The sequence below is a fragment of the Neopsephotus bourkii genome, unplaced genomic scaffold (genome assembly GCF_033783945.1).
Source record: "Neopsephotus bourkii isolate Nb327-2 ecotype Australia unplaced genomic scaffold, CSIRO-AGI_Nbou_v1 NB_1765, whole genome shotgun sequence".
Lineage (NCBI taxonomy): Eukaryota > Metazoa > Chordata > Aves > Psittaciformes > Psittacidae > Neopsephotus > Neopsephotus bourkii.
Window position 1 is genome coordinate 6676546 of NW_026902239.1, and position 27954 is coordinate 6704499.

Here is a 27954-nt window from a genome sequence, read left to right on the forward strand (position 1 = left end):
GGCATTTTTTCCCACATTGTTCCTCATTATTCATTTATTTTTAGTGAAGAATTAAGGAAGGAATGTCTGCCATTGTATCTTCTATTTTTTTCTCGATTTCCAGTATTTCCCTCATATGTTATGCAATCCTTGTCCAATGCAGCATTAAACAGGAAGTTGTACTACATCCAATTGTACAGATGGAATAGAGCTAAAGAATATTGTAACTTATCTCTCTTTCATAGTGCTGTTTTCAATATTAAGTTTTGAGTCTTAATAAAATCAGTACTTACCATTTTCTCTAAATTCCAATTTACAGATGCAAGAGCTTGTGCAAACGTATACACATACATATATATATAAATGATTGTATCTTTTGTGGTTACAAACAGGAGCTTAAAACTGTATTGGCTACAACAAAAGATTTTAAAAACATAACGAAACCGCTACACTTTATCATATACAAGACAGCCGAAACGGTTCATCAGTTTTTCCCATGCCCTGCTTCCTGAGTGTTTTTCACCAACACTTTGCCTACATGTTCTGGTTTGTTAATGACAAATCCAAAGATAAAAAAAGTAAACAAAAAGGAAATGTGGCTGCTTTGGCCACAAACACATAGTTTTAAACAAACGTATACAATAAAGTATTGAAGCTACGTCTTTGCTGTGCAAAAGAACTGTCAGATTAGGGTAGTAAAACAGAAAGTGCAGTTAACTGTCAGAAAGCAAAGCAAACAAACAATTTGCTTGATAAATACCAGAAGAACTTCAGAAATCTGCCGGTGAAGTCAGTGCGTTCATGCAGTAAAACTTCAAGCACCAATTACCAAGCTACCCTGAATGATCAATACAACGAAACTTCTAAAAATCCTGCAATTTGAGAATTGTTAAACCAGCAGCCCTCAAGAACAGCACGTACTTACAGCGCAGATGACTTTGTATTTCAGGAGGGCTTTTTTCTTCACATAGTCTGTGGGGTTTAAATACACCCCATCCAAATGTCCGCTTTGATGCTTGATAATATGATCCTGAAGCTCCATTTTGCTGATATCTGCCTCTAGGCTCTGTTCCTCAGCCTCCCCAGCTGGGTTAGCTGCGACTAAAAGGCTCCTACTCCTGCTTCAAGTGTGTATGTACTTTGTTCATAGGTTTTTTATGAGATCCTAGCATTTGCATCAGTAATAGGGTTGCAGGAAGCCAAAGTAAGCAGGAAAAAGATTCAGAAAGGTCAACGGTTTAAAAGAATTATCTGTGTACAGAGAACCTGTCACAAGATAAGAACGGCACTAAGTAAACTCTTAACTGGAGATTAGGAGTAATATGTTGCTAAGCAATAAAATGCAAAAATGACACAAATTCAAGTACTCAACTATTTAGTTAAAAGCTTGTCATCCAGAGTATTTGTTATCTTCAAAGAGAGTGTTAAATATATCAGACAAAATCAATATGAAAGTAAACAGTTTCTTAACTCCTGCTCTGTCAAGCCCGTTTTCAGGTGCTTTGCCTTATTTAGCACCAGAGGACTCCTCCCGTTTAGTTTCAATCCATCTTTGTCACATACTTCTTTCAGCTTGTTGTAGGGTTTTTTTTTTTCAGTAGTAATAGACATACACATTAAAAACTAAATGTATATATCCAAATAAATTTTAATAAAAATAAAAAGGTTTCATTTAAGAACAATTTGAAATTACTTGGTTTTCAATTTGGGGTTAATTTGTGTCATTTTTGCATTACTGGTTGATGGTTACAAAAATGTACCTTCATAGCCTACTAGGCTATGCAAGTGTAACTATTCAAATATGATCTGATTTGAAACTTAAGCACTACATGAGCTGTAATTTATAATAACTAAATTTATAATATCTGCAATTAAGAAAAAAACCCAAACAAACAAACAAAAAAAAAAAACAAACCAAGCACTATATGACTTGGTATGAAGAAAATTAACTCCATTACAGACCAAAACAGTTCAGTCTCTACCCCTTACTCTCTACCGTTTGTGTCATGCTCAGGTCCCACATTATCCAATACATCTCCATTAATCGCACACCCCCCCCTCTTTTCATATGCATACAGATATAATTCCTTTAGACTATGGAAATGCCCATAATATGCCCGTTGAGTTCACTTCTTTCATGACCGGGGCTTCATCTGTTGTAGTTCCTCAGGACTGGAAAGACAGTGTGCAGTGGCGTTATTGGCTACCAAAACCTATTCAGGTTGGATTGATGCAGAGGGTTGACCAATGTACAGGGGGGGCTGTACAGGGGGGTTAGAGGAATTTGCTTGCTTAAGCAAAGGTATTGTCTGTACCTATCATGCCTACTAAGCAGAACAAAGGCATTAACTATTGATAAGGAAAAGCAGACACTTGGTTCTATTGACAAGGAAAAGCAGATGCCTGATTCTACTGATAAGCAGCTATTGATAAGGAAAAGCAGACGCCTGAATCTACTGTTAAGGGGGAGAAGCAGATGGTTTATGGCTGGGACCAAACCCTAAGGCCATACGTGAAGACTAAAAGGTGAAAAGTTCAGGAAGAGGAAGACTCATTTACTTCATCTTGAAGACCCCTACCCACAGGAGGAAGACTCATTTACTTCATCTTGAGACCCCTGCCCATGACCAGAGGGGGCACTGCGCAGGCACAAAGGACCTTCTAGCTCATTGCAATACGAAGAGGGGATAGGACATGAATATGTATAGGCATATGGTGCAACCTTACAAATGTAGAGGGAAACAACACTAAGGCACGCATGACTTTGAGGAATTATCCCTATGCATCTCAGCACTGAATAAAAAGCATATCTACTTTACAACTTTAACGAGTTGTGGAGTCAATCTGTGCATCAGGGTCACACTAGCAGGGCTTCTTGTGAGGATTGTCCTCTGTTCAGGTGATTTCTGCTATAGCACTTCCTATAACACACAAACAACAGGTTACAACTTTAAGTTATATCCATTACAATCACCACTATATCTGGTCCCTTTGAATGAAGCTATGAAGTTTAAAATTGCAATAAACTCCTTCCCTTGCCCACATTCTGGCATGAACTCATACACAGGTTGCAGCACCTTCCCTTGGCAAAAAGGACTAGGAAAAGAACTTGGGAGTGTTGGTCAACTGCCATCTGAATATGAGCCAGTGGTGTGCTCAGGCAGCCAAGAAGGCCAACAGCACCCTGGCTTGTATCAGAAATAATGTGGCCAGGAGAACTAGGGAAGTGATTGTCCCTCTGTACTCAGCACTGGTGAGGTTGCACCTCGAATAGTGTTCAGTTCTGGGCTGCTCACTATAAGAAAGACATTGAGTTGCTGGAACAGGTCCAGAGAAGAGCAGCGAAGTTGGTGAAGGGTATAGAGCACAAGTCTGATGAGTGTGAGGAGGTGATGATGAGTGTGAGTGTGAGTGTCATGTGTGTGAGTGTGATGTCTGAGGAGTGGCTGAGGGAACTGGACTTATTTAGTCTGGAGAAAAGGAGGCTGAGGAGAGACCTTATCACTCTCTACAGCTACCTGAAGGGAAGATGGAGCAAGGTAGGTGTTGGTCTCTTCTACCCAGTAACAAGTGATAGGACAAGAGGAAATGGCCCCAAGCTGTGCCAGGGGAGGTTTAGATTGGGTATTAGGAAAAAATTTTCACAAAACCGGTTGTGAAGCACTGGAACAGGCTGCTTAGGGAAGTGGTTGAGTCACCATCCCTGGAGGTATTTAAAAGGTGCTTAGGGACATGATTTAGTGGTAGACTTGGCAGTGCTAGGTTAACAGCTGGACCTGATGACCTTAAGGATCTTTTTGACCTATCTGAGTTTATGATTCATGACTGTACCTGCTTCACTGTGGATCTGTCCACAGCCACAGACAGTTTGGGGTGTATCTGCTCCAGCATGGAGTTACAGGTCATAGTCCCTTTGGAGTTGCAGAATGCCTGCTACAGCAGTACAGCAACAGAAGCAATGCCTTGGCCATGTGCCAGCCCAGGCACGTGGTGAGTGCTGTTACAGAAATGTTCCTAGACACAGCAGAATAAGATGATAAGCACTACAGTAAATAGCAGCCACTAACAATCATTAGACTCTAATATATGGTAAAGTAAGCAAGTCCTGTGGCAAGTGCAGGACCCTGACAATAGCTAAGCAGCCGTACTAGTTATAAATCCGCTCTAGCACATTCCAATCAAACCTGTTGTTATCTTGAACCCCACTTTACCCCACACTGGGCACAGAAAAGCACTCTTGTGTGTGAATCCCAGTAGGCAGCTCAGAACCACACAGTTCCTCTCTCACTCCCCTGCAGCAGGTTGCAGGAAGAACTGGAAGCGTAAAAGTGAGAAAACTTGTGAACTGAGAAAACAAGAGTTTCATAGGTAAAGCAAAGTCATGCACACAAGCAAATCAAAATCAGGAATCCATCACTACTTCCCTTTGGGAGGCAGGTGTTCAGCCACTTCCAGGAAAGCACCATGTGTAGTGGTTACTCTGGAAGAGAAACGCCATAATTCCCTAAAGTCTCCCGTTCTTCCTTTTTCACCCCAAGATTTCATTGCTGAGGACAGCATCATATGGTGTGGGGTGTCCCAATGGTCAGTTGGGGTCAGCTGGGGTCAGCTGTGCCCCCTTCCAAGCTCTTGTGCACTCCCAGCTTAATTGCAGAGAAAGCCCTGAGGCTTTGCTTGAGCACAGCTCAGCAATAGCTAAACTCTGTGTGCATATCAATACTGTTCTCATCACAAATCCAAAACATAACATCATAGAAGCTACTATGAAGAAAATTAGCTCCATCCCAGCCAAAACCAATACGTAAATTTACAGAAGAAACAAATTTGACCACTGAGAGTGTGAATCATCAATATAGGCACTCAGGATTAATTTCTGATCCTATGGATATAAAACAAAATAATTTATCTCATATATTTGATTTTGCTTTTACCTAATCATTGTTTGAATTTCACAAATTTTCAATTTCACTGCCCACATGACTAATTTCTATGAAATTTCTCACTGATAAAATAAGAACATAAGACTTCATGAACATTAGCCAAGAACCCAGGCTTTTCTCTTTAAAGATCAAGGGCCTCACAAGTTTAAAAATACTTCTTTTCATCCCTACCAAAAGACAATTCACACAAAAAAAGCAATCCATATGACCAATACTTAAGAGTAAAGAAACCAACAACGAAGAGGAGATTATCAATTATCCTTTCTGTTCTCAGTTAATGAATTGTAAAGTTAAAGTGAGCATTCTGCTTACAGTGTGACCCTATACAAGTGCAGGGCTAGGGTACAAACAAACACATTCCCCTACAGTCAAATGGTAGCCCCCAGTTTATCTGGAACTTCCAGAAATGCGAAGATGGTTTTGAAGACCACAGGCAGGACATCTCGCCATATATACATGTTAACAAGAACTTTAGGGAAACAGGGAGAGACATTTCAGAATAGCATTTTGTTGCAGCCACTTTCAATTTTCACTACAATTCCTGTGGTTATAAGTTACTAATATAAAGCAGGTGAAAGTCCTCTAAGGCCACCAACAACTAGACAGAACTTATCACCAGTTAAAAGACACCTTTATAATTATTTGGCATCCATCTTCTATGGATGAATGACACTAGGTAAAAAAAAAACAAACCAACAACAGAAACCAAGCAACAAAGATTAACCACTTTCCTCCTAAATATTTATTATTCTTTAAAAAATAGTCATGTTGGTGAAGGATTTTTGCCAGAGTTACATCATATTTACAGTCAATTTAAAAAGTCCATTTCCTTTTCTGTCTTTGGATGAAGAGGGTAATTTCTTCCACATGCAAATGCCACTTTCCTTGTTTGGTGAGGCTTGTGGCTCCGTGTTACCTAGTATGAAGAGTCTGATAGGGCTTCCTACCTTGCCAGAGACACCTTAGGCAATGCCTAAGATATGTTCCTGCTTCTCCTTCTTGACATTAAGTTAAGGATAGACCAAGTCTGTCTATAAAAGGTAACGAGTTAAATTTGGGCTGGCATGGTAAGTACAGTTTAATGTCGGTTAATGACTGAAAATCATGATAAAGTCGTATTAGGTACAAAGCGGTGGACAGATTCTGGCTTGATACATGTCAAGAGTGGATCAAGATCTCGAGCCCAAGGCACAGTTAGGAATGGCTGTTAGCCTGTGAGTGTGACAGAGTAGTAAAGCAGAAAAAAGTAAGACTAGGAAGAGTCTGGTCCTCAGAAAAAGGATAAGATATAATGATGAGTAAGAATGCTTCTTTTAGGCTCTATTTCCAGTTCTGTTATAGGTCATGATGGGAATGGATTAGGAGCTTGGCATAGAACTAGAGTAGACACCTATCCTGGGGGTTGCCATTTTGATAAACTATGAGCTGATCTGCCCAGGATGGGCAACTACTGGCACTAGATGTTAACAGGATATCCAAAGGCATATCAGATTGTACTGCAACATACTTTAAATAAGTACACAGTGAGGAGGATAATGAACATTTCTTACAGAACAAATAGCTTTCTGTTAAAACTGAAGGCAACCCAACCGTAAAAGAAACACAAGCAAGTACAATTGTATCTTTTCTGTTTCCAGTGATCATTCATTACATGTGTATGTAGGTAAGTAGCCTAAAGGTAAGCATTATTTCTTTTCCAACCAGGCATTTCCCGTTAGTGACAAGACTGCACTGACTTCAACCATATGTACTACTGCCTGTTCGCTACAGCACGCCTCTCTGCTAGCTGGGCAAGTGCTGGTGCCCTCCGTATCACAAATTCCTGGAGTACATCTAAAATTTATTTATAACTGTTCTCATTGCTTATGTTATGTATTCTTTGAGTCTTGCTTATACAAAAGCTGTTTATGTTTATAACAAACTATCCTCTATTCAGTTCCACATGAGTTTTCCCACTATGGGTTATTTTCCACTCAACTCCAGGGCTGGCAATGTTGATTTTGTGCTGTTCTGGGACCTTGGAATTTGAGATGATCAGCTTTATTCTTCTGCTGTAGACATAAGTTTGTATCTAGCTGAATTTAAGTTCACAGCCAAGCATCCTCAGGCAGCTCAGAAAGCACAGTGTCAAAGAGCCACAAAATTTTGACACTGTCTTCAGTTGGCATTTTACATTTATTTCTAATTTCAAAACCACTGCCAATATATGATGTGTCCTCATATGTTGTCAAGACAAATGCATTTTCAGTTTATTCTATGACTTTTTACAGGAATGAGTAATTCCAACTTTATAGTAATTACAGCAAACTATAGTCCCGTAAGAACAGTGAAAAGAACCACAGAACAGTTTGGGTTGGAAAGGACATTAGAGATCATCTAATTCCAAACCCCCTGCTATGGGACATGCATTTTGTCAGATTACTCTAAGAACTGATTATTCAAGAAACAAAGAAGCCTAACCAAATATTCTGGTTTAAAAAAAAACAACAAACAAACAAACCACAAAACAAAACAAAACCCCAAAAGCAACAACACCCTCCCCCAAAAAAAAAAACCAAACCTAACAAAAAAAAAACCCAAAACAACCGAACAAGCACAAACAAAACAACAAAGAGCAAACAAACACATCCCCAAAAGTCAGCTCCCAGGTTGTAAACGCCCTTTCCTTTCCCCGCTTCTCCCTCTCTTCCCGCCTCCCCCGCCGCTCCGCCAGGGGTCGCTCCCAGCCCGCAGCCAGGGCGGCAGCGGGAGGGCAGAGGCGGAACGCTGCGCCCGTCGGAACGGCCGGGCCAAGCACTTGCTTCCCGCGGAGGGGCTGGATCAGGAATATGGGACGGAACTTCCGGTGCGGGAGGGGTCTCCCCACCGCCGTGTCCGCCTGACAAAGGGCCCGGCGGGGTACTGGCACCGGTGCTGGTCCTGCCACCATGGCGATTCCCATGGTGCCTATGGAGACGCAGTTACAGAGCATCTTCGAGGAGGTGGTGGTGAGTCCGTGGCCGGAGCGCCGCCGCGGGGCCGGGGGCAGCGCTGTGAGTAGGCCGGGTCAGGGCCGTGCGGCCCGCCGTGCACCCCCTGAGAGGTGGGGGGGTGGAGGGAATCCTGAAGAAGAACAGAAAACGGGGAGAATAAGGGTTTTTATTTTCCTGACGCGGATTGCTTACCCACAACCAAGCTGTATTGTGCCAAGTTCACTGTAAGTAGTTTTTAAGGCAACGTTTCGAAGGAGGCTGTGAGCAGATGAATGTCTTGAGGAGACGTTTCTTTTAAGCCACCATAATGGCGTAAGTTGTGGAAATACGGACACGCAGTGGTACTTCCAAAATGAAGCATGGTTTGGTAGGTAATTAAGAGTAGCCTAGAATAGACTATTTCAGTTGTAATGGGCCTATGACAGTCATCTGGTGCAACTGACCAATTCAGTGCTGATCACGTGTTGAAGCATGTTATCTGGAGCATTGCCCAAATGCATCCTTAAACAGTGTCAGACTTGGGGCATTGACCACCTCTTTAGGGAGCCCCTTCCAGTGTTTGACTGCTGTCTCTGTAAAGAAATGCTTCTTAATGTCCAGTCGAAGCCTCCTCTGGTGCAGCTTGGAACCTGTCTGGATGCCAGGGAGAAGAGATAAGCATCTCCTTCTCTACGCCCCCCCCCTCCCCCCCTCAGGAGGCTGTAGAGAGCCCTGAGGTTGCCCCTCAGTCTCCTCTCCTACACAAGCCCAGAGCCTTTAGCTGATTCTGTCATAGGAGATTTCTTCCAGCCCTTTCACCAGCTTTGCTGGCTTCCTTCCGATACATTCAAGGACCTTGACAGTCTTCTTAAACTTTGGGGCTGAGAACTACACACAGTATTTAGAGTGAGGTTTCACCAACACTAAATACAGTGGGATAATCACCTCTTTTTGACCACCTGGTTATGCTCTGTGTGATGCACCCCAGGATGCAGTTTGCCCTCTGGGCTGCCAGGGCATGCTGCTGACTTGTGTTGGGCCTGCTGTTGACCAGCACCTTCAGCTCCCCTTCTGCAGAGCTGCTCTCCAGCCATTTCTCTTCCAGTTTATACTTGTTCCCAGTGTTACTCTGTTCTGCGTGCGGGATCTGGCATTTGAAAGTGTTAAATTTCATTCCACTAATCATAGGCCAGCGTTCTAGTGTACGTAGATCCCTCTGCAAGGCCTCTTGTCCTTTGAGAGTCTGCGGCATCTCCCTGTTTGATATCATCGGCAAACTTGCTAATGGTGCATTTAACTGCTGCATTCTGATTGTGGATAAATATACTGAATGGAACTGGCCCTAAAATCAAGCCCTGAGGAACAGCACTTGTGACCAGTTGCAAGCCAGATGCTTCATGGCTGGAAACACTGGGGTAACAGTAGCTGATAACATAGTGAACAGGAGCCTGACTGATGATTCAGACAGAGGAGGTTTGTCAAATTGTGTGAACTGGAAAGAGTATGTAGGTCCCATGGAGAGGTGTATTTGAAAGTGGTGTCTATAAGATGAAACTCTGTAGAGGGAAGGTTGAGTTTTGCTTCCTGTTTTAAATTTGTATTATAAGATGCACAATGTACTTTTCTTTAAATGGTGTTAAGTTGCTCATAGCGTATTAATTGCCCATACCCAACTGATTTCTTGTTTGGGCACTGTCATTCAGATTATGTTTTCTCATATTTAACATTGCAGTTTGACTATGTTGTCACATTGCCTGTTTCTAAGCAATGTTATTTGCCTAAAACTTTTATGGAAGAAGCAAAAAGGCCCTTACAAAGTTTCACTGCATGTTTGAAGCCAGAACTGAGAAAATAGGAAGTTGTTGCTTTCACTGCTGCTATTACTGACTTGGTAGACAGCAACGAACCTTAAGTTTTTATATAGAACAGATGAGTATCAGTTTCCTTTTTGTGTCTTGAGAAAGCTGTGAGTAGCAATGGTGGTTCTAATTGTGTGATTGAAAAGGTTCACCAGAAAGATTATTTGGTTACATGCTGTTATTTCTGCAATATAAAATGAAAATACATAGTGGTTAGTTACAGGTCGCACCTGTGTATAGTGTGAAATTCTCACAGAAGGTAGAAATAGTTGTAGAATAGTATTTTCCAGAACTTCTTTGCTGATGTATTAGAATAATGATGTAGAAGCCTTTGAGCAAAATGGAGGGGTTTGTTTTGTTTTGTTTTTTCTATATAAAGTGGAGTGGGAGGACGTAATGACAAAAAAAGAAAAAAATATTTTAGAGCAAATAAGCTGTATATTCGTATATCCATCCATCCCTGGCAGTGTTCAAGGTCAGGTTGAACAGTGTCTCGAGCAACCTGGTCTAGTCAAAGTTGTCCCTGCCCATGGCAGTGGGGTTGGAACTAGGTGATCTTAAGGAGTTATTCAACCCAAACCGTTCTATGGGTCTATGGTAATATATGTATGTATTATGTATTATATATATGTTATTATATATATTTTGTATATATATATGTACACACTATATATTTCACCTCTTAGAAGGCCATATAATTACTCAGTGGAATTTAAAAAGCAATGGATCTAAACTAAGATGATAAAGTAACTGCAATAATTGGCTTGTGTTACTGAATGTCATGCAACATAAAGGAGACAAAAACTTAATGGAATTAAAAAATAATGCTTTTTTTTCAAAGTATGTAGAAGGCTGCAATAACAATCAAAAATTTATCCAACTTCACAAAGTAAATTAATATCTAGGGGTTCAGAAGAAAAAGGATAAAACCCCACCCATCCCATGTCAAACTCCACCAAAACAAATCAAAAAGCCTTAGTTTGAATCCACAAGGTGTGTTGTTTTTATGCAAAAAAAAAAAAAAAAAAGCAATCTCAGTTTTGGAAGAGTCTAGTGTAGCAGAAGAAATAAACCTTTCAGTCCTGTAACAGTATGAGCTTCGTCCTGGTGGTGTGATACTCATAGGAAACCTTCTCACAATAGCTCACTCATAATTTTTCTCTTACAGAAAACAGAAGTAATTGAAGAAGCTTTTCCTGGGTGAGTGCAATGTTAGTTTATTTGTGCAAGACTTTTGATATATAAATGTGATTTTCAACTTACGTTCTTTCAATGGATACTGCTAATGACTAATGTTTTTATTTGCATTAGTATGTTTATGGACACTCCGGAAGATGAGAGAACCAAGCTGATCAGCTGCCTGGGTGCTTTTAGACAGTTTTGGAGCAGTCTTTCCCAGGTTAACATTTAACTTTGTTTCTTACAAGTACTCGATACACTTTTTTAATATAGTGATACATTGTCTAGTAGGCAAGCACTTAAGCTCTAAGGTCTGTGTCCAGTCATTCATGATCTAGTTTCGGATATGCTGCAGTAAAGAATATAGGAAGACTTTGCAAGAAAAAAATTAGTTTGGTCATTTATAAGATGATATAGTTGTTCAGCAGAGGTTGGTGTGCAGTATAAATAGGGATAAGCAAATGAAAGTATAACAGTGAAGAAATAAAGGGAGTTTGTTACAAGATTTCCAGTAGAAGTGAGTAAGTAGGGGAGAAATAAAATAAAATAAAAAAAAAAAAAAGGAAAACAGTTGTTTGTGTTAAAAAAATTACCTTCCAGAAGTCAGATACCTCTAGGCTCTATTCTGTAATTGGAGACCTGGTCATCTTTGTTTTCACTGAATTTGTAACTGTAAAAGGGAAAGAATAATATAAAACAGTTTTATTCTATTTTCTGCTGACTTCATGCGAAAACCAAAGTTGACTATAGAAATCAGTGTTTCAGCCATGGGGTGTTTCCGGTACTGAGCAACTGGACTGCTTCAAAATAAGATCAAAAGACTTGTAGGAAAAACAAGACAACTGGACAAATACGCTTTATAATCTTGTTCTTGTGTTAGTGTCATCTCTTTGTGGTAGGGTACTATATGAATTCTGGTTTGTTTCACTGCCTGTAAATACATTCTTTCTCCCCTCTACTGCTTTTTCAGGAATCCCATGAACAGTGTGTCCAGTGGATTGTAAGATTCATTCATAGCCAGCATAGTCCTAAAAGAATTTCTTTTCTTTATGACTGTTTAGCAATGGCAGTAGAAACTGGACTTCTGCCACCCAGGTAAGTAACTATGTCAGAATGAATTGATTAATAGGGATTGTGGAAGTTGTAATATTGGAGGCTATTTTATGATGATGTTGTAAAGTGACTGCTGGAGAACACGTGCTTATTATCTGTCACTCATTCTTGCATTGTCTCCTTCTGCTAGGATGGTTTGTGAATCTCTGATAAACTCCGATACGCTTGAATGGGAAAGGACCCAGCTGTGGGCATTAACATTTAAATTGGTCCGCAAGATTATTGGAGGTGTAGACTACAAGGTATCTTCCACCTGTTCCTTTCTTTGTCCTAAGATGCTTCATTTTCTGGCTTTGTTTTATGATTCTATGCCAGAGACGCGCAGTATTTCAAAGTCTGCTTTGATTGTGAAAGAAAAAGATAATTCAGCGAGACCACCTTTAATACTTTTTTGTAGCTGAGCTTTACCTTAATAGATAATTCTGTGTGGACTACTAAACTCTTCCTACTCTATTGCACAGTCATGTTTCATCCCTCTGTCAGTTACAAGGTAAATACCCCTAATGCAGTTGCAGAAGTGGTAGATGTGGGAAAGTAATACTGTCAAGCATGGAGGCTTGTGTTCTGTTATCTGCTCTAACCCATGTTGCTATGTCAAAAAAAGGTCTTAAAAGCCGAGTCTTTGGCAGAGTACAACTCTTAGCAGAAGGAGTAGGAAACTGCATCTCTTGCAGAGAATCATCTCACGAGCTTTGGTCAGTGTGTTAGGGCCAAGAAGCCATAAAACACAACATGGTACTTCTTTCAGCCTGTACAACCCGTTGTAGGTTGGATGTCTCTGGATGCACATCAGAATTTCAAGAGTTACTTTCTCATCTGGAATATCCTGAGATTAAGAAGTTCCATAAAGGGGCTTAACGTCATTAGTGCAACTAATGTGTCTGTCCAAGTAGTGTCTGACAATATTGATTGTCTAATCATTCTGCCAGAAATAAAGAGTATCTGGGAAAATTAATTTTGTGTGCTTTCTTTTAGGGTGTGCGTGATCTATTAAAAGTGATCCTAGAGAAAATCTTAACAATCCCAAACACTGTGAGCTCAGCTGTTGTACAGCAGCTTTTAGCAGCAAGAGAGGTAACTATCTGAATTCTGTACATTATCACTATAGAGGAAGATAGGGTTCATTCTTTTATTATTAGTGAGTTCCTGGTAGCTGGGATGACTCTCTGAGAGTTGGTACAGTTCAACAGCAAAAACTACTTTTTGTGCTCTAATTCTTTTCTGTAATTTTATGCAGTAAACAACTTTTGGGGAGTTGTAGGTAAGCACTAAAATCTGTAACAGGAGGGTCAGGCCCAGTGTTTGATTTGCCTAAGATAAGATATAATAGTTACAATATTGAGATTAATTTCTTAATTTTTTATTGAATAAAAATAGTAATTGTTTTCAATACTTAGTAGGCAGGCAGAGAGCAAGAGATTTACACAGGCTTAAACAGTCTTACATTTGTACGATTAAAAGCAGGTTTTAAATTAATGTTCTATCAGAAGACGACTGAAGAAGAAGTATTTAATTCTTGTATCTTTTTTCATGGGCTGCCTCAGTAGACAGACTACACCTTTGTTTACCTTATCCAAAGTCTTTTACACTGATTTTTTTTTTTTTTTTTTAATTTATTTGTAGGTGGTAGCTTACATTTTGGAAAGAAATGCGTGTTTGTTACCTGCCTACTTTGCAGTTACAGAAATCAGAAAATTATATCCTGAAGGAAAACTTCCCCATTGGGTAATGACGTGATATCAAAGCATATAATCTGGGGTTTTGTTCCACATAAACCAAAATGAGCTATGTTTTTATAAACAAAATTTAAACAAAGATTTAAAATCTTCTATTCAACAGTAAGGTCTGTGATCAGGCTTGTGAATTAAATTATACAGGCTTGATGTGATTGCAAGCAGCTCTGTGTGTTCTTGCATGAAATTGATGATGTAGTTCTGACCTCTGATTTAATGTTCAAAACTCTTAGAAGCATTGAATTGGTTCTGTTGAATGCATTTGGAAATGCAGGTCCCGCTTAATCTAACAGTTTGTGCTTTCTCTGTGGCTTCAAGAAAGGAGGAGTCACTTTAAATAGCTGACTGGTGTTTTCTTTTTGTTTAAATTCAGTCATACAAAAATATTTGGGGCTCTCATGCATTGAAAATGGTCACTGTTTCCAAAAAGAATGTAATGTTGATCTAGTTTTTTTTGTATTCTGTTAACTAAGTTTTGAGAAAAGAATTAAGTCCTGACTCCCTTGAATTAATGGAGAAAATATTACTGACTTCTTTTGAGCCAAGATTTAATTTAATTTAGTTTATAAATTAATTATTTAATTAATACATTTATGTAGCTGCTTTGTGAAATTGTTATGTGACGGCAGATTTGTTATGAACAGAAATTCTAAACTTGTCTGAAATCATCTGTTTTTTAAATGGTGTGCATTGTTTCTCTTACGCATACTGTGTTATTTCAGTTATTATATAAACTCTTACATGAGTGCAAACTGAGAAGAGTGCTTCCTGACCCTTCTTAATAAGGGCACATTTTTGCTTTTGTGGTGTTAGGTTTTGGATTACTTCTCTGACTTCTTGAAATGTGTAGTAAGCCAGTTATTTATGAGACTACTGTGTATTTTATAAAAACATACAAACTATTTATAACATCTTATTGGTATCTGGAACATAAACCCTTACCTTTCTTTTAATTTTTTTTGGCCTCACCTAGTTACTGGGTAATTTAGTATCGGATTTTGTGGATACCTTCAGACCTACCGCAAGAATAAATTCCATTTGTGGTAAGAGAATGATTTCATGAGTGACTTAAAATTAAATTAATTAATTTTTAACTCTTTTTTTTTCTTATAACCTTTTGGGGCGTATATTTATTTAAGCTAAATTATTCAGAGCTTATGTTTCTTGAATCTTTATTCTTGGTTTGGTTACAGACTTTTCAGTTTTTGCTCTGAAGGGGAACATTTATATTGATCAGAATATTCTTTACTACAAGCTGGCAGTGGAAATATACTACTTGTTACATAGTCATGTAGTTTCTAACTACAGTAAGTGAAGAAAATTGTAGCTTTTCTAAGCTCAAGGATTTTGAGTTAATACAAATCTACTGGTATGTTAGTCATGGAGTATTTCCATTGGAGCTTTTGTAGCTGCTCAGCCTTGCTGTTCTTGCAGGCTTCTGTGTGAACATTTCCTAGTAGGTCAGATAAGTACTGACTCTCCTTTTCTGTGAAAGAAACACTCACCTTTGTTTATTGCTAGAAATCAGAAGGTTAAAATTTAGCTGTTTTGATCGTGATGCCTGTGCATTTTTCTTCCAAAAGATAAAAATCTTCTGTTTTCTTTGTGAATTAGGTAGCTTATTAGGAGCTGCATTATTTGTTAGGTCTCAAAAAGGTCTATTGCAGCTGAGCTTCCTCAGTGCAGAGGTTAAGAATGTAAATTCATTCTAATGCTTCAAAGCATTACGTACTTCAGAAACATGTAGTTATTCGTGTATTAAAAGTGTGGCATAGCTTTTATGCATGTGACTTGGAGGGATTACACACAAATTTTTACAAGACTTGTACATGTAAATGTCTTGCATAGATATGGTTGAAGGGAAGAAAGGTTTCTTTACTTGTTTTACCTGATAGTGATATGGCCAGTCTGGGCAATAGAAGTCATGGACTTTGACCTGACAGTAAGGTTTAGGTCAAAGTTGAAACACCTAAACTTAGATGCTGATACACAGGTGTGCTAGGAGGTTCAGTTCAGATGCCTATATGTTAGCAACTGAAAGAAATCTCAGGTGTCTAACCTATACTAACAAGTCTAAATTTACAGTACAAAAACTTTGTGTACGATGGCTAAATCATATTGGCCTACGCTGACTGAATTGACTAGATCTCCTTTTGATAGGTGTACTCCATTGGACTACAGGTGGTTGTATTTGACTGGTTTATTGACCTTTTACTTTTAGCAGTTTACTAGTTAACGGAATCCTGCCTAGTATTTGTCTTACAGGGTGAAAACTGGAAAACTAGATTATACCCTTATTTTAGAAATAACATTTTCTTTGTGGAAGGGGTCAACATGCCAAAATTAAATCCCTAGATCAAGCAATAATAATGGAACAGTCTTCTAGTAACTTAAAAGGGCACTTTTAGATTAATATTTGCAAATACTTTTCTTTTTCAGGGTACTCAATCTGAATAAATAGTGATTTTACTCCTTAGATTTTTTTTATTAGGCGAAAATCGGTTCTAAATCTAAAATCAGCCTGAAGCAATCTTATGGTGAAAAGCTTTAAACAGTGGAAATTAAAGGGGCACACAAAAGTGGGTGAGGTCAGGTTTGGATCAGAATGATTAAGAGATAGACCAGTTTCACTGTCTTAGAATTTATGTTTCATTGCATGTAGGTCGCTGTAGTCTTCTTCCTGTGGTAAATAACTCGGGTGCCATGTGTAACTCATGGAAGCTGGATCCTACAACCCTTCGTTTTCCTTTGAAAGGTCTCTTACCATATGATAAGGTATGCCTTATTAAGCTTCTTACAAATGTCATATTCAATAAATACGGAGCTTTTATATCAAGGGGGGGGAATAACATCAGTTGTGAATATCTGATTGTTCCAGCTAAGCTAACATTAAAAACAGGTTTCTTCATGGTGTTACATATTTTGATGATCTCAGGCTATATGCTGAGGACCTTTAGAGTAGTGTGTGGTATAAATGCTGCCCAGGATACTGAAGAACATGAGATGTTTGATGTGCTTTGTGTGGGAATGTGTGTGTGAGAGAGCAAATGAGAGCACAGAATAGACTGGAAAATTAGTTTAGCAGTGGAGAGATGGAAGAGAATGAGAACATAGTATCTTCTTTCTGTGCTCTTTGTTTTTCCATATGAAAGATAATTTTACAGTTAAATTTCTAAGTTAGCTTATTTATACTTAAAATTGAGTGTGAAATAGTGGTGTACTGAAAGAATTAAAAAAACTAAAGGATCAGAGCAAAAATCCACATTGTCCAGCCTCCCATTCCCCATATCCTAGATGTCTAAGGAAGGATATAAGGGTAGAGTATCTAATGGCATGTATAATGTTCACACTTTACAGTCATTATCATTTTGGGTATTTCCTGATACAGGTGTTGTTTCTGTATTATTTACTAAACACTCTTCTTCCAAATATTTGTTCAGTCTCCTCTTGAGCCCCTGTAAGCTTTTAGCGTCCTTAACATCCCTTTGACAGGTAGTTCCACATTTGAACTTCATGTTGCATGAGGAATCAGCTCCTCTTTCGGTCTAGCTTGAGATAAAATTTGTCTTTAAAGTAATTCAGCTATTGGAAGATACAGTAAGCAGTTGTTCCATACCTGATTTTTTTACACTACGTATGTTTTTTATATATCTTGGTCCTGTGCTTCCTCATTTGTCTTAACCTGAGTTCGTTCGAGTTCCTTATGGTCTTCCAGTGCTTCAAGGCTGTTTCAAGAAGTATGCCATCCTTTTACTGGAAGAATAAGGTTTATCTGTTTGGTCCCCGTAAAAGCTGTAACTTCCTAGGAGCTATGACTATTTCCTTCTTGATTTTGGGTATCAGAGAGCAAAAAGATATGCCAGATAGTACTTATCCGCATAAATTCAACACCCATTCTTGCATGAACTCAGTTAAACATAAACTCAGTATTAAGCATAATCTTGAGGCAGTATATGTTTGTATGTGATTGCTTTTCTTTTTTTTTTTTTTTTTTTAAGGATCTGTTTGAGCCACAGACTGCTTTGTTGAGATATGTGCTGGAACAACCATATTCAAGGGATATGGTCTGCAATATGCTAGGTCTGAATAAGCAGGTACTGTACTATACTATAACATGTGTTTTAATTCTGCATAGAATCTGCACTATTCTTTTTCTCTTTTCTTTGCTATAGCTAACTAAGCAAAACAGTTTAGGTCCAGAGACTGAATTTTTAATTTATTTTATTTTTTTATGAGATCGTATTAGGTTAATTGGACACTGTTGTTCCTATCATTTATATATTGCTTTACAAATGTTAAATTGAAAAGTAGAGATTTAAAATATGATTTTTTTTTTTTTTGCATTGCTTTTTTTTCCTATAAGGCCAGCCTCAAGTACACCTTTGACAGACAGTAGGAGACTGCTAGCTCAAACAATAAAAATGGTTATTGTTCATTAGGTTTTAAAGTGTTATACTCTCTTATATTAGCATGTTATGGTACTAGGACATTGAAAAGCTGGGGTTTGTTTTGTTACATTTTTCCTTTTTATACCGTAGAATGGGAGGGCTTAGTCTGACTTGGGGATCCTTGAGGCTGGCCTCATAGTCACTGTTTTGTCTTTTCTTTTTTTCTTCCTTTATTTTTGTTCTGTCCTGTCTTGTCCTGCCCATCCTCCAATGCTCTAGACCTTGAACATTGCTCAGGTATGTTCACAACCTTACTGTTGTATTGTGACTAACGATACGCTGGCCGCTTTGTAGCCACTGATTCCAGTTAGAGAATACATGTACAGTCAGGGCTTGAAATTGGCAGGACCATTAGTTAAGGGCAAATTCTCACTACAAATTTCTAGAGATACAAGAGATGTAGTATAAAGCTGACAGTTGGTGGTCCTTTTGTCCTAAAATTTTCATTGGAATGGACTGCTACAATTTCCCTTACCAGTCTTAAGAACTTTTACTTTGCTGGAATTTTCAGATGAGGAGAGATTCTTAGTTCAGAATTTCTTATGCAGGTGGAAAAACATCTGCTGCATTTGATTGTAAAATTATAAAGCTGTAAATACATTATTGTAGCACACACCCCCAAACCAAAAACAAAACCAAAAGAACCCAAACCAAAAAAGCTTTACTAGTGGAATTTTCTTATCATTAGGAAGCCTCTGTAAGAAACTTCCCAACAGGCAATTATAATGCTCTCCAAGCTAGGTTAAAGAAAAGTAGTGCAGAATACCATATGAAAAGTAGTTCCTTAAAATTTGACTATTTGTTTAAATAAATAAACGAATGTCAGAATAAATCAACCAAGTGGACTTCTGCTTGAAACTTGAAGTTATGGGTATTAGATTTACAGTTGGTCCCTTGTTACGGTAATAAATTCCCCATCTATTAAAAAAAACCCATTATTTAAGATTTATTAAAATAGCGTTGCTGTTTGCAATACTATAGTGAAGGTTGTGTCAGTGTTTCCATTTAAGAGACTTTTTTCAGATTTGTAACTTGACTATAAAATTTACATGATCCTGAAACCTTGTGTATATTTCCCATTGTAAGTGAAATACACCAGTGATTTTTCTGGACTGGGACAATGGTTTTGAATGCGCAGATTCCTGCATCTTGGCAAACAGTACTTTGTGTTGTATATGACAATCTTTTGTATTTGAAACTTAAAGCAGCTGAAATGATAACCCTTGGAAATGAGCTGCTAGGTTTAGTGTTGAAATAAGTAATATTTGTATTCTGTGTCTATTTCTGTGTCTACATTCAGTTAATCAAACTATGCCTCTAAACATCTTGTAGCTGGTAAATAATACAAGATCTAGACAAAAAATATATTGTTGTTATAATTCTGGATGGTCTGTGCCTTCAGATCAAAAAACATTGATATTAAAAATGCTGGGTTTTAACTCCTGCTTTATTGTCCTTCAAAAGTACTTTAAATGAAGTAATGAAATATAGATATATAAATATATATATCTAAATATAACTTTATTTCTTAAATTTTATTTACTAGTATAGGAATACCTACACAAAGTTTCAACCTGGCGTGAATTTTAATGGCCAAGGAGCAAACTTGAAGAATGTAGCTTATAAAGGAAATGCTGACAGAACATGAACTATAGCTGTGCTACTACAGTTACATCAGCATAAAGATGTTTGGGCTGTTGAAAATCTGTGAGTTAAAAGTACAAAGAGTGGTGTAGTGATACAGAACAAGAAGTAATTTTCCATTTAAATGTTAATATGCTCTGTTTAAAACTGTGGAAAACATTAAAATTTGACTTGCTTTTAGTTACAAATTAATTTCGTGTTATAGCTGGATTTGTTAATGTAGCCACTTGACAAAAAATAGTAGCATGCTTTTCAGAAGTTGTGTAACTGTATCAATGCTTTCAGTGAAATGGCTGATAATTTTGTATTTTATCATTAGAACTGAACTAAACTGCAGAAGTAAATTGTAATATAAGACACTTAGAAATGCAAGTATTGCCAAGGTTGTTTCAAAATAAGTTCACTAACACCTCAAAGCAGTGATCATTATTTATTTATGATCGTTAATTATTTTTGTGAAGATTCTGGTATGCCCTGTCAACTATTTCTAGAGATCCAGCTGCGGGATTGGACCCTTTGAATCTTTTGGCATCATAAACTATGTATAGCTGAGCCAAATCTGTCCTAGTTCTCAAAACTCTGAAGATGAAAAATGAAATTTTCCAGTTCAATTTTAACAAAATAGTTCTATGTTAGAAAACTGATCACTCAAGCCATCTCTGAGATGTATTAAAAAAAACAAAACCAAAACAAAAAAAAAACACCCTAAACTAAAAACAGTACAAATCCAGCTGTCCTGTAACCTTGCAGAGAGAAAAATGGAGGTAAAATTTGATAAGTTTATAGATTCATATGTGCCTTTCAGGATTCTAAGTTTTGCTGTGGGATTTTGTTGTGAGATGAGGTTTTCTAATACCTTTATCAAGTATATAGATTCAAGTCCAGGTGTAAAAGTACAGACTTCAAAATGTTCTTTCAGTTGAAGTCTGGGGATTTTTATATTTTGCTATTGTTTATGTCTTCTCTTGCATACCTGTTTGCACTGGTCTGTAGGAAGTAGAGATTTAAATTGTATTTTATCATGTGTGTTATCATGGTTTACGGTTGGACTCGATGGTCTTAAATGTCTTTTCCAACCTAAATGAATCTATGATTCTACGTCAATTTCTATTCTGCTGTTAGCTGGATGATGTTCCCCAGTTCTTAATTATCTTTTAAGGAATTTGCTGAGATATATAACAGCCTGTGTTTTGAAAAATTATTAGCAGTTCAAAGTGTCTTAATACACTGATGCCAAATTAAAGTTTAGAAATTCTACAGTTGAGCTTCAGTAATGTCTTAAGGACATGAAGTTACCTCAGACATTTTGGTTTCTGTTTTTACCTTGTCTGTATGTACAGACTTGCATGAAGGATAAAATGCCATTTTTGCTTTCATAACTGCAGTCAGGTTTGTATTACAGTCCTCTAAACAATGAAAAATGTTGTTACTGATTTCTCTGGGTTGGAGAATATTTGAAAGAGAAGGTAATTTTACGGTGTCTTGGTTCTGCGATGTTACACAAACTTTTAATTAGCAGCTATTGTATTAATGATTTTGCTCTTTAAATAGTATATTTAGCTGGTCACCTTTTAAACCAGCAGCGGTGATCTCCAGCTTTTGAATAAGAAGTTACCTATGCCATACTCCATTCAGGTGAATGTGTAGTTGTGTTTTCTCCTAGCTACAAACCAGGATAATTTGCTTATAGAAGATATTATTTCATGTTTGTCCGTGCATTGTGTAAGCAGAATGATTAAGTGAAAGGAATGACATAATGCAATATTCAAAAGTTGACTTACCCTTTCCCTTTTTTTTTTTTTAAATATTGTAGGTTGATGCTGGGAACTTACTCTCCAGTATTACCAGTGTTACTATGGCAAAGTACTTAAATTAAGGGGTGTGAATATTTTCATGTATTTCTGGTTGTGAGAGTGTGCTTTGGAAACACTTGAGTGCAACTTGCTTGTTGAAACTTACTCCTTTTTTTAATGAGGAAAACTTGAGAATGCTCGCTGAAGTTGGTAGAAATAGAATCAGACATAAAGATGAAGTCTTAAGGTTCTGTGGCTTGGTAGCATAGAGTTTTGGAAAATGGAAGTGGCTGTGGCTATAGTTCTGTCTTGTATTAGCTACTTCGAGTGTTTAACTTTCACAGCCTTGAATTAGACTTTTGGAGACACCATTTACTCTTGCAGGCATCTGGGGCTCTGCGGTTTGGTCTTCTGAATCCATTTCTTAAGTGCAAATATTTATTAAATATTTTTGAGCTAGATGTTGTTTGTTCAAAATATTAAATAACTATAGTAGCTTGCAGCTGGCCTTACTGACTTCTCAAAGTATTCTTCTTTTAGGGAACACTTTGAATGCTACACCCACCCACCTCCCATTCCACCCCCTCAAAAACAAAGCCCAACCAACCAGAAAAAAATCCAAACCAAATCAAAACAAACCCAATTGAAGCTTTGATCTACTTAAGAAAAGTATCAGTGTTCCATCAGAGGGCTGGTGCAAATTCGTGCAAAAATATATATTCACTGAAAATACAGAAAAGGAAAAAAAAAATGCCAGAAGATTAAATTAATGAAGATAGAATGTGAAGTACTGCTATATTTCTTTATGAAGATTGTTCTTAAGTCAATAAAAGCATGATTTTCAGAGTAAAAGAATGAACTTGTTTTTTTAATTTCCTGGATCCTAAACTTTTCCCAATTTTAGGATTATTCAGAATAGTTAAAATTCCTGCTGGAAATTCTGGCTTTCTTTTTAACAGTAATATTTTCCTGTTGTATTCTTTGAATAACATTATTCTAAATTAATATAGCCTAACATGATTAGGCGTTTGGACATTAACCCGGTGCTTAGCAAACTATTAAATTTCAAGCCCTGTACATAGTAGTTTTGCATGCTGGATTATAAACTAGTCTGTAGTGTTGTCTGTTGCACCCTGCTCTGCTTCATAATTAGTTGCTTTGGGAGGGGGGGAAAAAAAAACCACAAAACCCCCGAAGTATTCTCAACTGGTGGTGTTAATACTGCTTTCTGTAAACCTGTAATGTGGTTGATCCGTGATAATGGCATTGCGTACTGGAAGAGAAGGTGAAACTGTAATTGATGCTTTCTGTTTTAGTTGGAGGTTTGCATTAAGCATGCTTTAAGAAACCACAGCTGGAATTGTAGCTTTCTGCAGTTTTGAGCTGATGAAGAGCATGCAACAGGGGATGCTGTTCACTATTTTGTCAACTTCTCCCACTCTTACATTTTATTTTTAATTGAAGAGAATCTCTTTTTTTTTTTTCATAGCAAAAGACTACCATCGATGAAGGTAGAACAAGCATCTCCTTTCAGCATCTCTCTTTACTTTTATTATTTCTTTCTTTATTAATTAAAAGGGTTTTTTTAGGCTGCCTGGCTAGTAAGTCAAAGAACTCATTTAAGGCATCCCTAAAATATTTTATGAGTACTTGGGTGATCTTTTTAAACTTCTTTACACACACACCTTTTTGCCTCTAGAAAAGGATACTGCATTTTCATGGTTAGTGTTTGGGCAGCTCAGCTCCTTTTCTTTTGTATCATTGAAGTAATAATGTTTTCTTTAAGGCTGCATTATGTTACAGGCATCAGCTGTAAAAAAACCCAAACCAAAACATTCCTGACCATTCTTGAATAGAGGTTGTAATGAATCAAACAGAGGTTTGTTTCCAAAGTGCTAGGTAGCACTGTTTGAAGTAAGTTAAATTCCACACACCTTTTTGTAGAGAGTAACCGTACAAACACAGGTAGAAAAATGTTTTTGCACTAAAGAATGTATGATGTGTGACATTATACTTGATGATCTTAAATTGAAGATTTAATAATCTGAGTTCCAAATCGCTGGTAGTGAACCTGCTTTACATACGTCTGTACTAACATGTATTTGGCTATATAATGCATTCCTTAATCATTATTAAAAGTCATCAGGGAAGGTGTGTATTTTAAATTATTTCTGTGCTTGCATAGCTTAACTGTGGAGACTGTGGCAGTCTAAATCTAACATCTGAAGGACTCATCGCCATGCCTGATTTCTGTCCTCTTCACAGTATGTAGAACATACTACTTTTATCAGATTAATTTTTAAGTCTTTTTGACCTTGTCTTGTACCAGGTGGTACTGCATCAATAGGACAGCACCTAATTATATATGTGTATTAACCAGATGTTAATTCTGCTAGTAGTTGTAGGTGAGCCCAAAATGAGTGAAAAATAGTCATTAAATTTCTATATTGTGTGTTGGGATGTTCCCTCTGGGTTTGGTGGTATAACTGATACATCTTTATGGTGATCCCTATTTTTGAAATGGACTTAAAGGAGAAAAGAAGAAAGGAGAGGGGGAAATACATACACACAGAAACCCCCAACATCAACCTGCCCCACCAAACACAAGTACCCCCACCAGCATATGAAAAGAATAGACTTTGTTTTCCATTAATGGAAGATCAGAGAAATAACATTCTGTATGAATTTATTAAAAACCACAAAACCCCCAGATGTTATTTGTGCATTGATAACCTGTGGTTTGGAACTGAGTAGGGAATTATGTAATGCAATAAAATGTAAAAATAATTGTGACCTGTAACATAGTGCAGCTTTAATACACTGGATTATCCTTAAGTTCAGACTTCATTTCATGCTTCCCAGCCTTCTGTCAAAATACTGTACTGTAACTGCAACTATACAAGTTCTGAAGTTAATGGAAAGGCTTTTGGAATACTGTATCTGATCTCTGCCTTACAGCACAAGCAGCGCTGCCCTGTGCTGGAGGACCAGCTGGTGGATCTTGTGGTGTATGCCATGGAACGATCTGAGACTGAAGAGAAGTTTGATGATGGTGGAACCAGTCAGCTTCTGTGGCAGCATCTCTCCAGCCAGCTCATTTTCTTTGTGCTCTTTCAGTTTGCAAGTTTTCCTCATATGGTCCTGTCACTCCATCAAAAGGTAAATTGTTTGTATCGCTCCCACATGGTAAGAGAGATTTTAAAAACAAAACAATTTTTTTTTGAGGGGAAAAAAAACCCAAACCAACAAAACCCCTAACCCCTGCAAGAAGTTCCTGATGTGTAAGAATTAAATTTTTGATCACTCGCTGTCAAATTCACAAGTGAAATTCCCTGTGAGCTGGGTCTGTTTCTAGTGTATTCAGTTACAGGATGTTGCACTATATTTGGATTTAAAATGTGCTAGTAACTAGAATAAGGACATAAACTGGCATAATTGATAAGATAAAAATACTGTGCTGTTGCATCCAATTTACAACCAAGCTTCAAATAGAGCGAACTCCCAGTTCAGTTTGTGAGCTAAAGAAACATGCCACATAAATGGATGCAAGAACTTGTAATTTGTCTAATCAGTCTAATCAGAGTTATCTAATCAAAGATCATTTTTCCAATTACAGTGATATTGGCAATCACAGTGAAAAGTTATTATTACTTACTAATAATAATTCTGGTAAGACTGATACACTGTCTAGTATTTACACTTTTCTATGGCCTCAGTGCCTCTCTGAATTCTAAGGGAGGTACTTTTGCCAGTCCTTCATAAGAAAGGAGAGCGGGGGTTACAGTAAGCCAGCAACATCCTGAACACTTTGCTGAGAGAAAGTACCATGTCGATGGTAGGAAAGAGGTGTTCTTTCTCCTCACTCTGCAAGTGATTAGTTTGTGGCAATTTAGATGTTTTCTGACATGCACAACACATTCCTCCATCTTCATTTGCTCCCAGTTCCATGTTACATCAAAATTTACTGTGTATGTTATGTTTTACCTGTGATGGAATCTAGTTCTCTGTTCTCTTTGGTATCCCTGAACTTAATTTTACTAGGGTTGCTTTTCTTTAATTACTCTTAATGAACCATTGAAACAACGGATGCTATGCAACACAGCTGCACAAATCTAATCTAAAACTAAAGCAAGCTAGATATGAGTAGAGGTTAAGTGTATAGTACTAGTCATTAGAGAGTTGCTGTTAACAGATGGAGAAGTTGAATAACAAAGAAAATAAATGCAAATGGGTCCGTGTGAAGCAAGCCCAGGTTCTGGTTCAGAGACTTTCTTTGCAGGTAAAGTTAATATAAAACCTGTGGCCTGCTGCTAGCAGTGGCAGGGCTGTACTTGGCTACAGGGCTACAAGGTGACAACTTAAATCCAGCATTTATGAGTTGCTATTTTTTTTTTCAAAATGGTGATCCTCAAGAGCTAAATAATTTTTTAAATCTTACCATTAATTGTTATGGTTCTCCCAGAGTCTGTTTCTGTGTTACAACTACTACAACAACTACTACTACTGTATTACAACTGCTACTACCTGTTTGCCATCCTTCTGAAAACATGACATATATTTTGGCTTAAATCCTGCTATAAAATTCCAAGTAATCTCTGCTGGAATTGTTTTAGTCTGCCCTTTTATAGGAGTCTTTGCAATAATTTTTCTTCTGCGTGTAGTATTTGTCTGTTACTGAGTGTGTTTGACAGTTGGCAGGTCGTGGCCTCATTAAAGGAAGAGACCATCTGATGTGGGTGCTACTCCAGTTCATCTCTGGCAGCATCCAGAAGAATGCATTGGCTGACTTCCTCCCCGTTATGAAGCTTTTTGACCTCCTGTATCCTGAGAAAGAAGTAAGTCTTCTCTCTGAAATTAAAAGTTTTGGTTTTAATTCAATTTGAGACCTTCATATGTCAATATCGTTCTTGAGTCACTGATACAGCAGTGTGCTGGGCAGTTGGAGAGAGGTGTTTCATAATTAAATGAAAATTTTCAGGATTTCCTAGCTGTGATTTTCTAGTAGCCACATTTGTGCAGTGTTTTTAGGGGTGAAAAAGACTGTTGACTCCTCTCTTCCTTGACTTTGGTTTGACTAAGGTTCTAAGGAGTTTGTTAAAGCACTGAGGATACTGTTAAGGAATAGTGTGGAATTTGACTGTTCTATCTGCTGTAACAGAATAATATACTGAGAGATGCTTTCAGCAGAGAACTGAACAAGACACATTAAATTTATTCCATAGCAAATAAAATCCTAGTTATGCTTTGTACGTTTGTGCATTCCTCTAGAAATAAGGTTCCTGAGGGGGAGTTTAGGAAACTTCTTAAACTTCCATCATGACAGCACTGTCAGCATGAAGTCCTGGTTACTTGCTCTTATTTATTATGTGTTGCTGTTGTCTCACTTGTGCTACTAAGAATGCTTGTGTGGTGGAAACTGTACCAAAGGGAAAGAAATTACGATGTTGGCAAAGGAGAGAGCCAGACTGCCTTTTCCAATGCCAGTAATATACCTGAGTCTATAGCCAAAACCTTTTGAATTCTGGGGTGTATCTGTTCCTTTTCCTAGGAAGTGTATTAATCTTTAAGTGCAATGGTGATGCTAGACAAATTAGATGTTTCAGAAAATGCTGGTGAACCTCTGAATAATAGATTTCTGAATAATGTATAAATGTGAAGCTGAGAGTAAAAGTATATGCATCATAACTATATATGTTTTGAATTTCTATACTCAAAGCATGAGCTTCTGTTTGCTGAGGTCTTAGGTTATTTGTTTATTTGAGGTCCAGGTCTTTTCCAGAGCTCTTGATATTTAAAATTACAAACACAGATGAGGGTAGAATCTGTTCTGTAAAAATGTTGCGTATGGTATTGCAAGTCAGAAAAAGCAAAACTTGACGTGAATTCTGGCTGTCTAAGTTGTTTTTCTGTTCATTAATACGTGCAATATGTCACATTCATGTGTTTTTTCTTTAGTATATTCCTGTACCTGATATTAACAAACCCCAGTCAACTCATGCTTTTGCAATGACCTGTATTTGGATACATCTGAACCGGAAGGCCCATAGTGACAACTCCAAGTTACAGATTCCCATTCCTCATTCTCTTAAACTTCACCATGAGTGAGTTTTGAGGGTTTTGTTATGTTGTGATTTGTCTTTAGACATAACAGAATAGGAAGCTTTAAGTCTGTATTCAGAATGTATTGTGTGATTAAGTGCTGTATAAGGGTTATCAAAGGAATGAGCTCAGTTATTAAAAAAGCGAGAGCTCAAAGTCAAAATATTTCATGAAAAGTGAAATACTTTTTATTGTACAGCTAATGGAAATGATGTA

General features: G+C 37.6%; 2 protein-coding genes across 6 annotated transcripts in view; one reads left to right on the top strand and one right to left on the bottom strand.

Moving 5' to 3' along the window:
* ENPP3 (ectonucleotide pyrophosphatase/phosphodiesterase 3) overlaps positions 1-1098 on the bottom strand; it is a 36705-nt gene extending 35607 nt beyond the window's left edge. The window contains exon 1 of the mRNA XM_061378392.1: positions 905-1098. Within this exon, the coding sequence (XP_061234376.1) occupies positions 905-1021 (117 nt within the window). The 5' untranslated portion in view covers positions 1022-1098. The remainder of the gene's footprint in view (positions 1-904) is intronic.
* A 6629-nt stretch (positions 1099-7727) lies between these two features.
* Positions 7728-27954, top strand: part of MED23 (mediator complex subunit 23) — a 38526-nt gene continuing 18299 nt past the window's right edge. Inside the window, exons 1-14 of one of the 5 annotated variants that reach the window (XM_061378361.1) lie at positions 7728-7906; positions 10898-10929; positions 11041-11128; positions 11879-12003; positions 12152-12263; positions 12997-13095; positions 13645-13746; positions 14728-14797; positions 16417-16529; positions 17753-17848; positions 18422-18439; positions 24598-24798; positions 26331-26474; positions 27595-27740. In XM_061378361.1, the coding sequence (XP_061234345.1) occupies positions 7847-7906; positions 10898-10929; positions 11041-11128; positions 11879-12003; positions 12152-12263; positions 12997-13095; positions 13645-13746; positions 14728-14797; positions 16417-16529; positions 17753-17848; positions 18422-18439; positions 24598-24798; positions 26331-26474; positions 27595-27740 (1406 nt within the window). In that variant the 5' untranslated portion in view covers positions 7728-7846. Of the gene's footprint in view, positions 7907-8045; positions 8259-10897; positions 10930-11040; positions 11129-11878; positions 12004-12151; positions 12264-12996; positions 13096-13644; positions 13747-14727; positions 14798-16416; positions 16530-17752; positions 17849-18421; positions 18440-24597; positions 24799-26330; positions 26475-27594; positions 27741-27954 lie in introns of those variants that run through there. The other 4 variants (XM_061378363.1, XM_061378362.1, XM_061378364.1 and 1 more) reach the window with 4 other exon arrangements.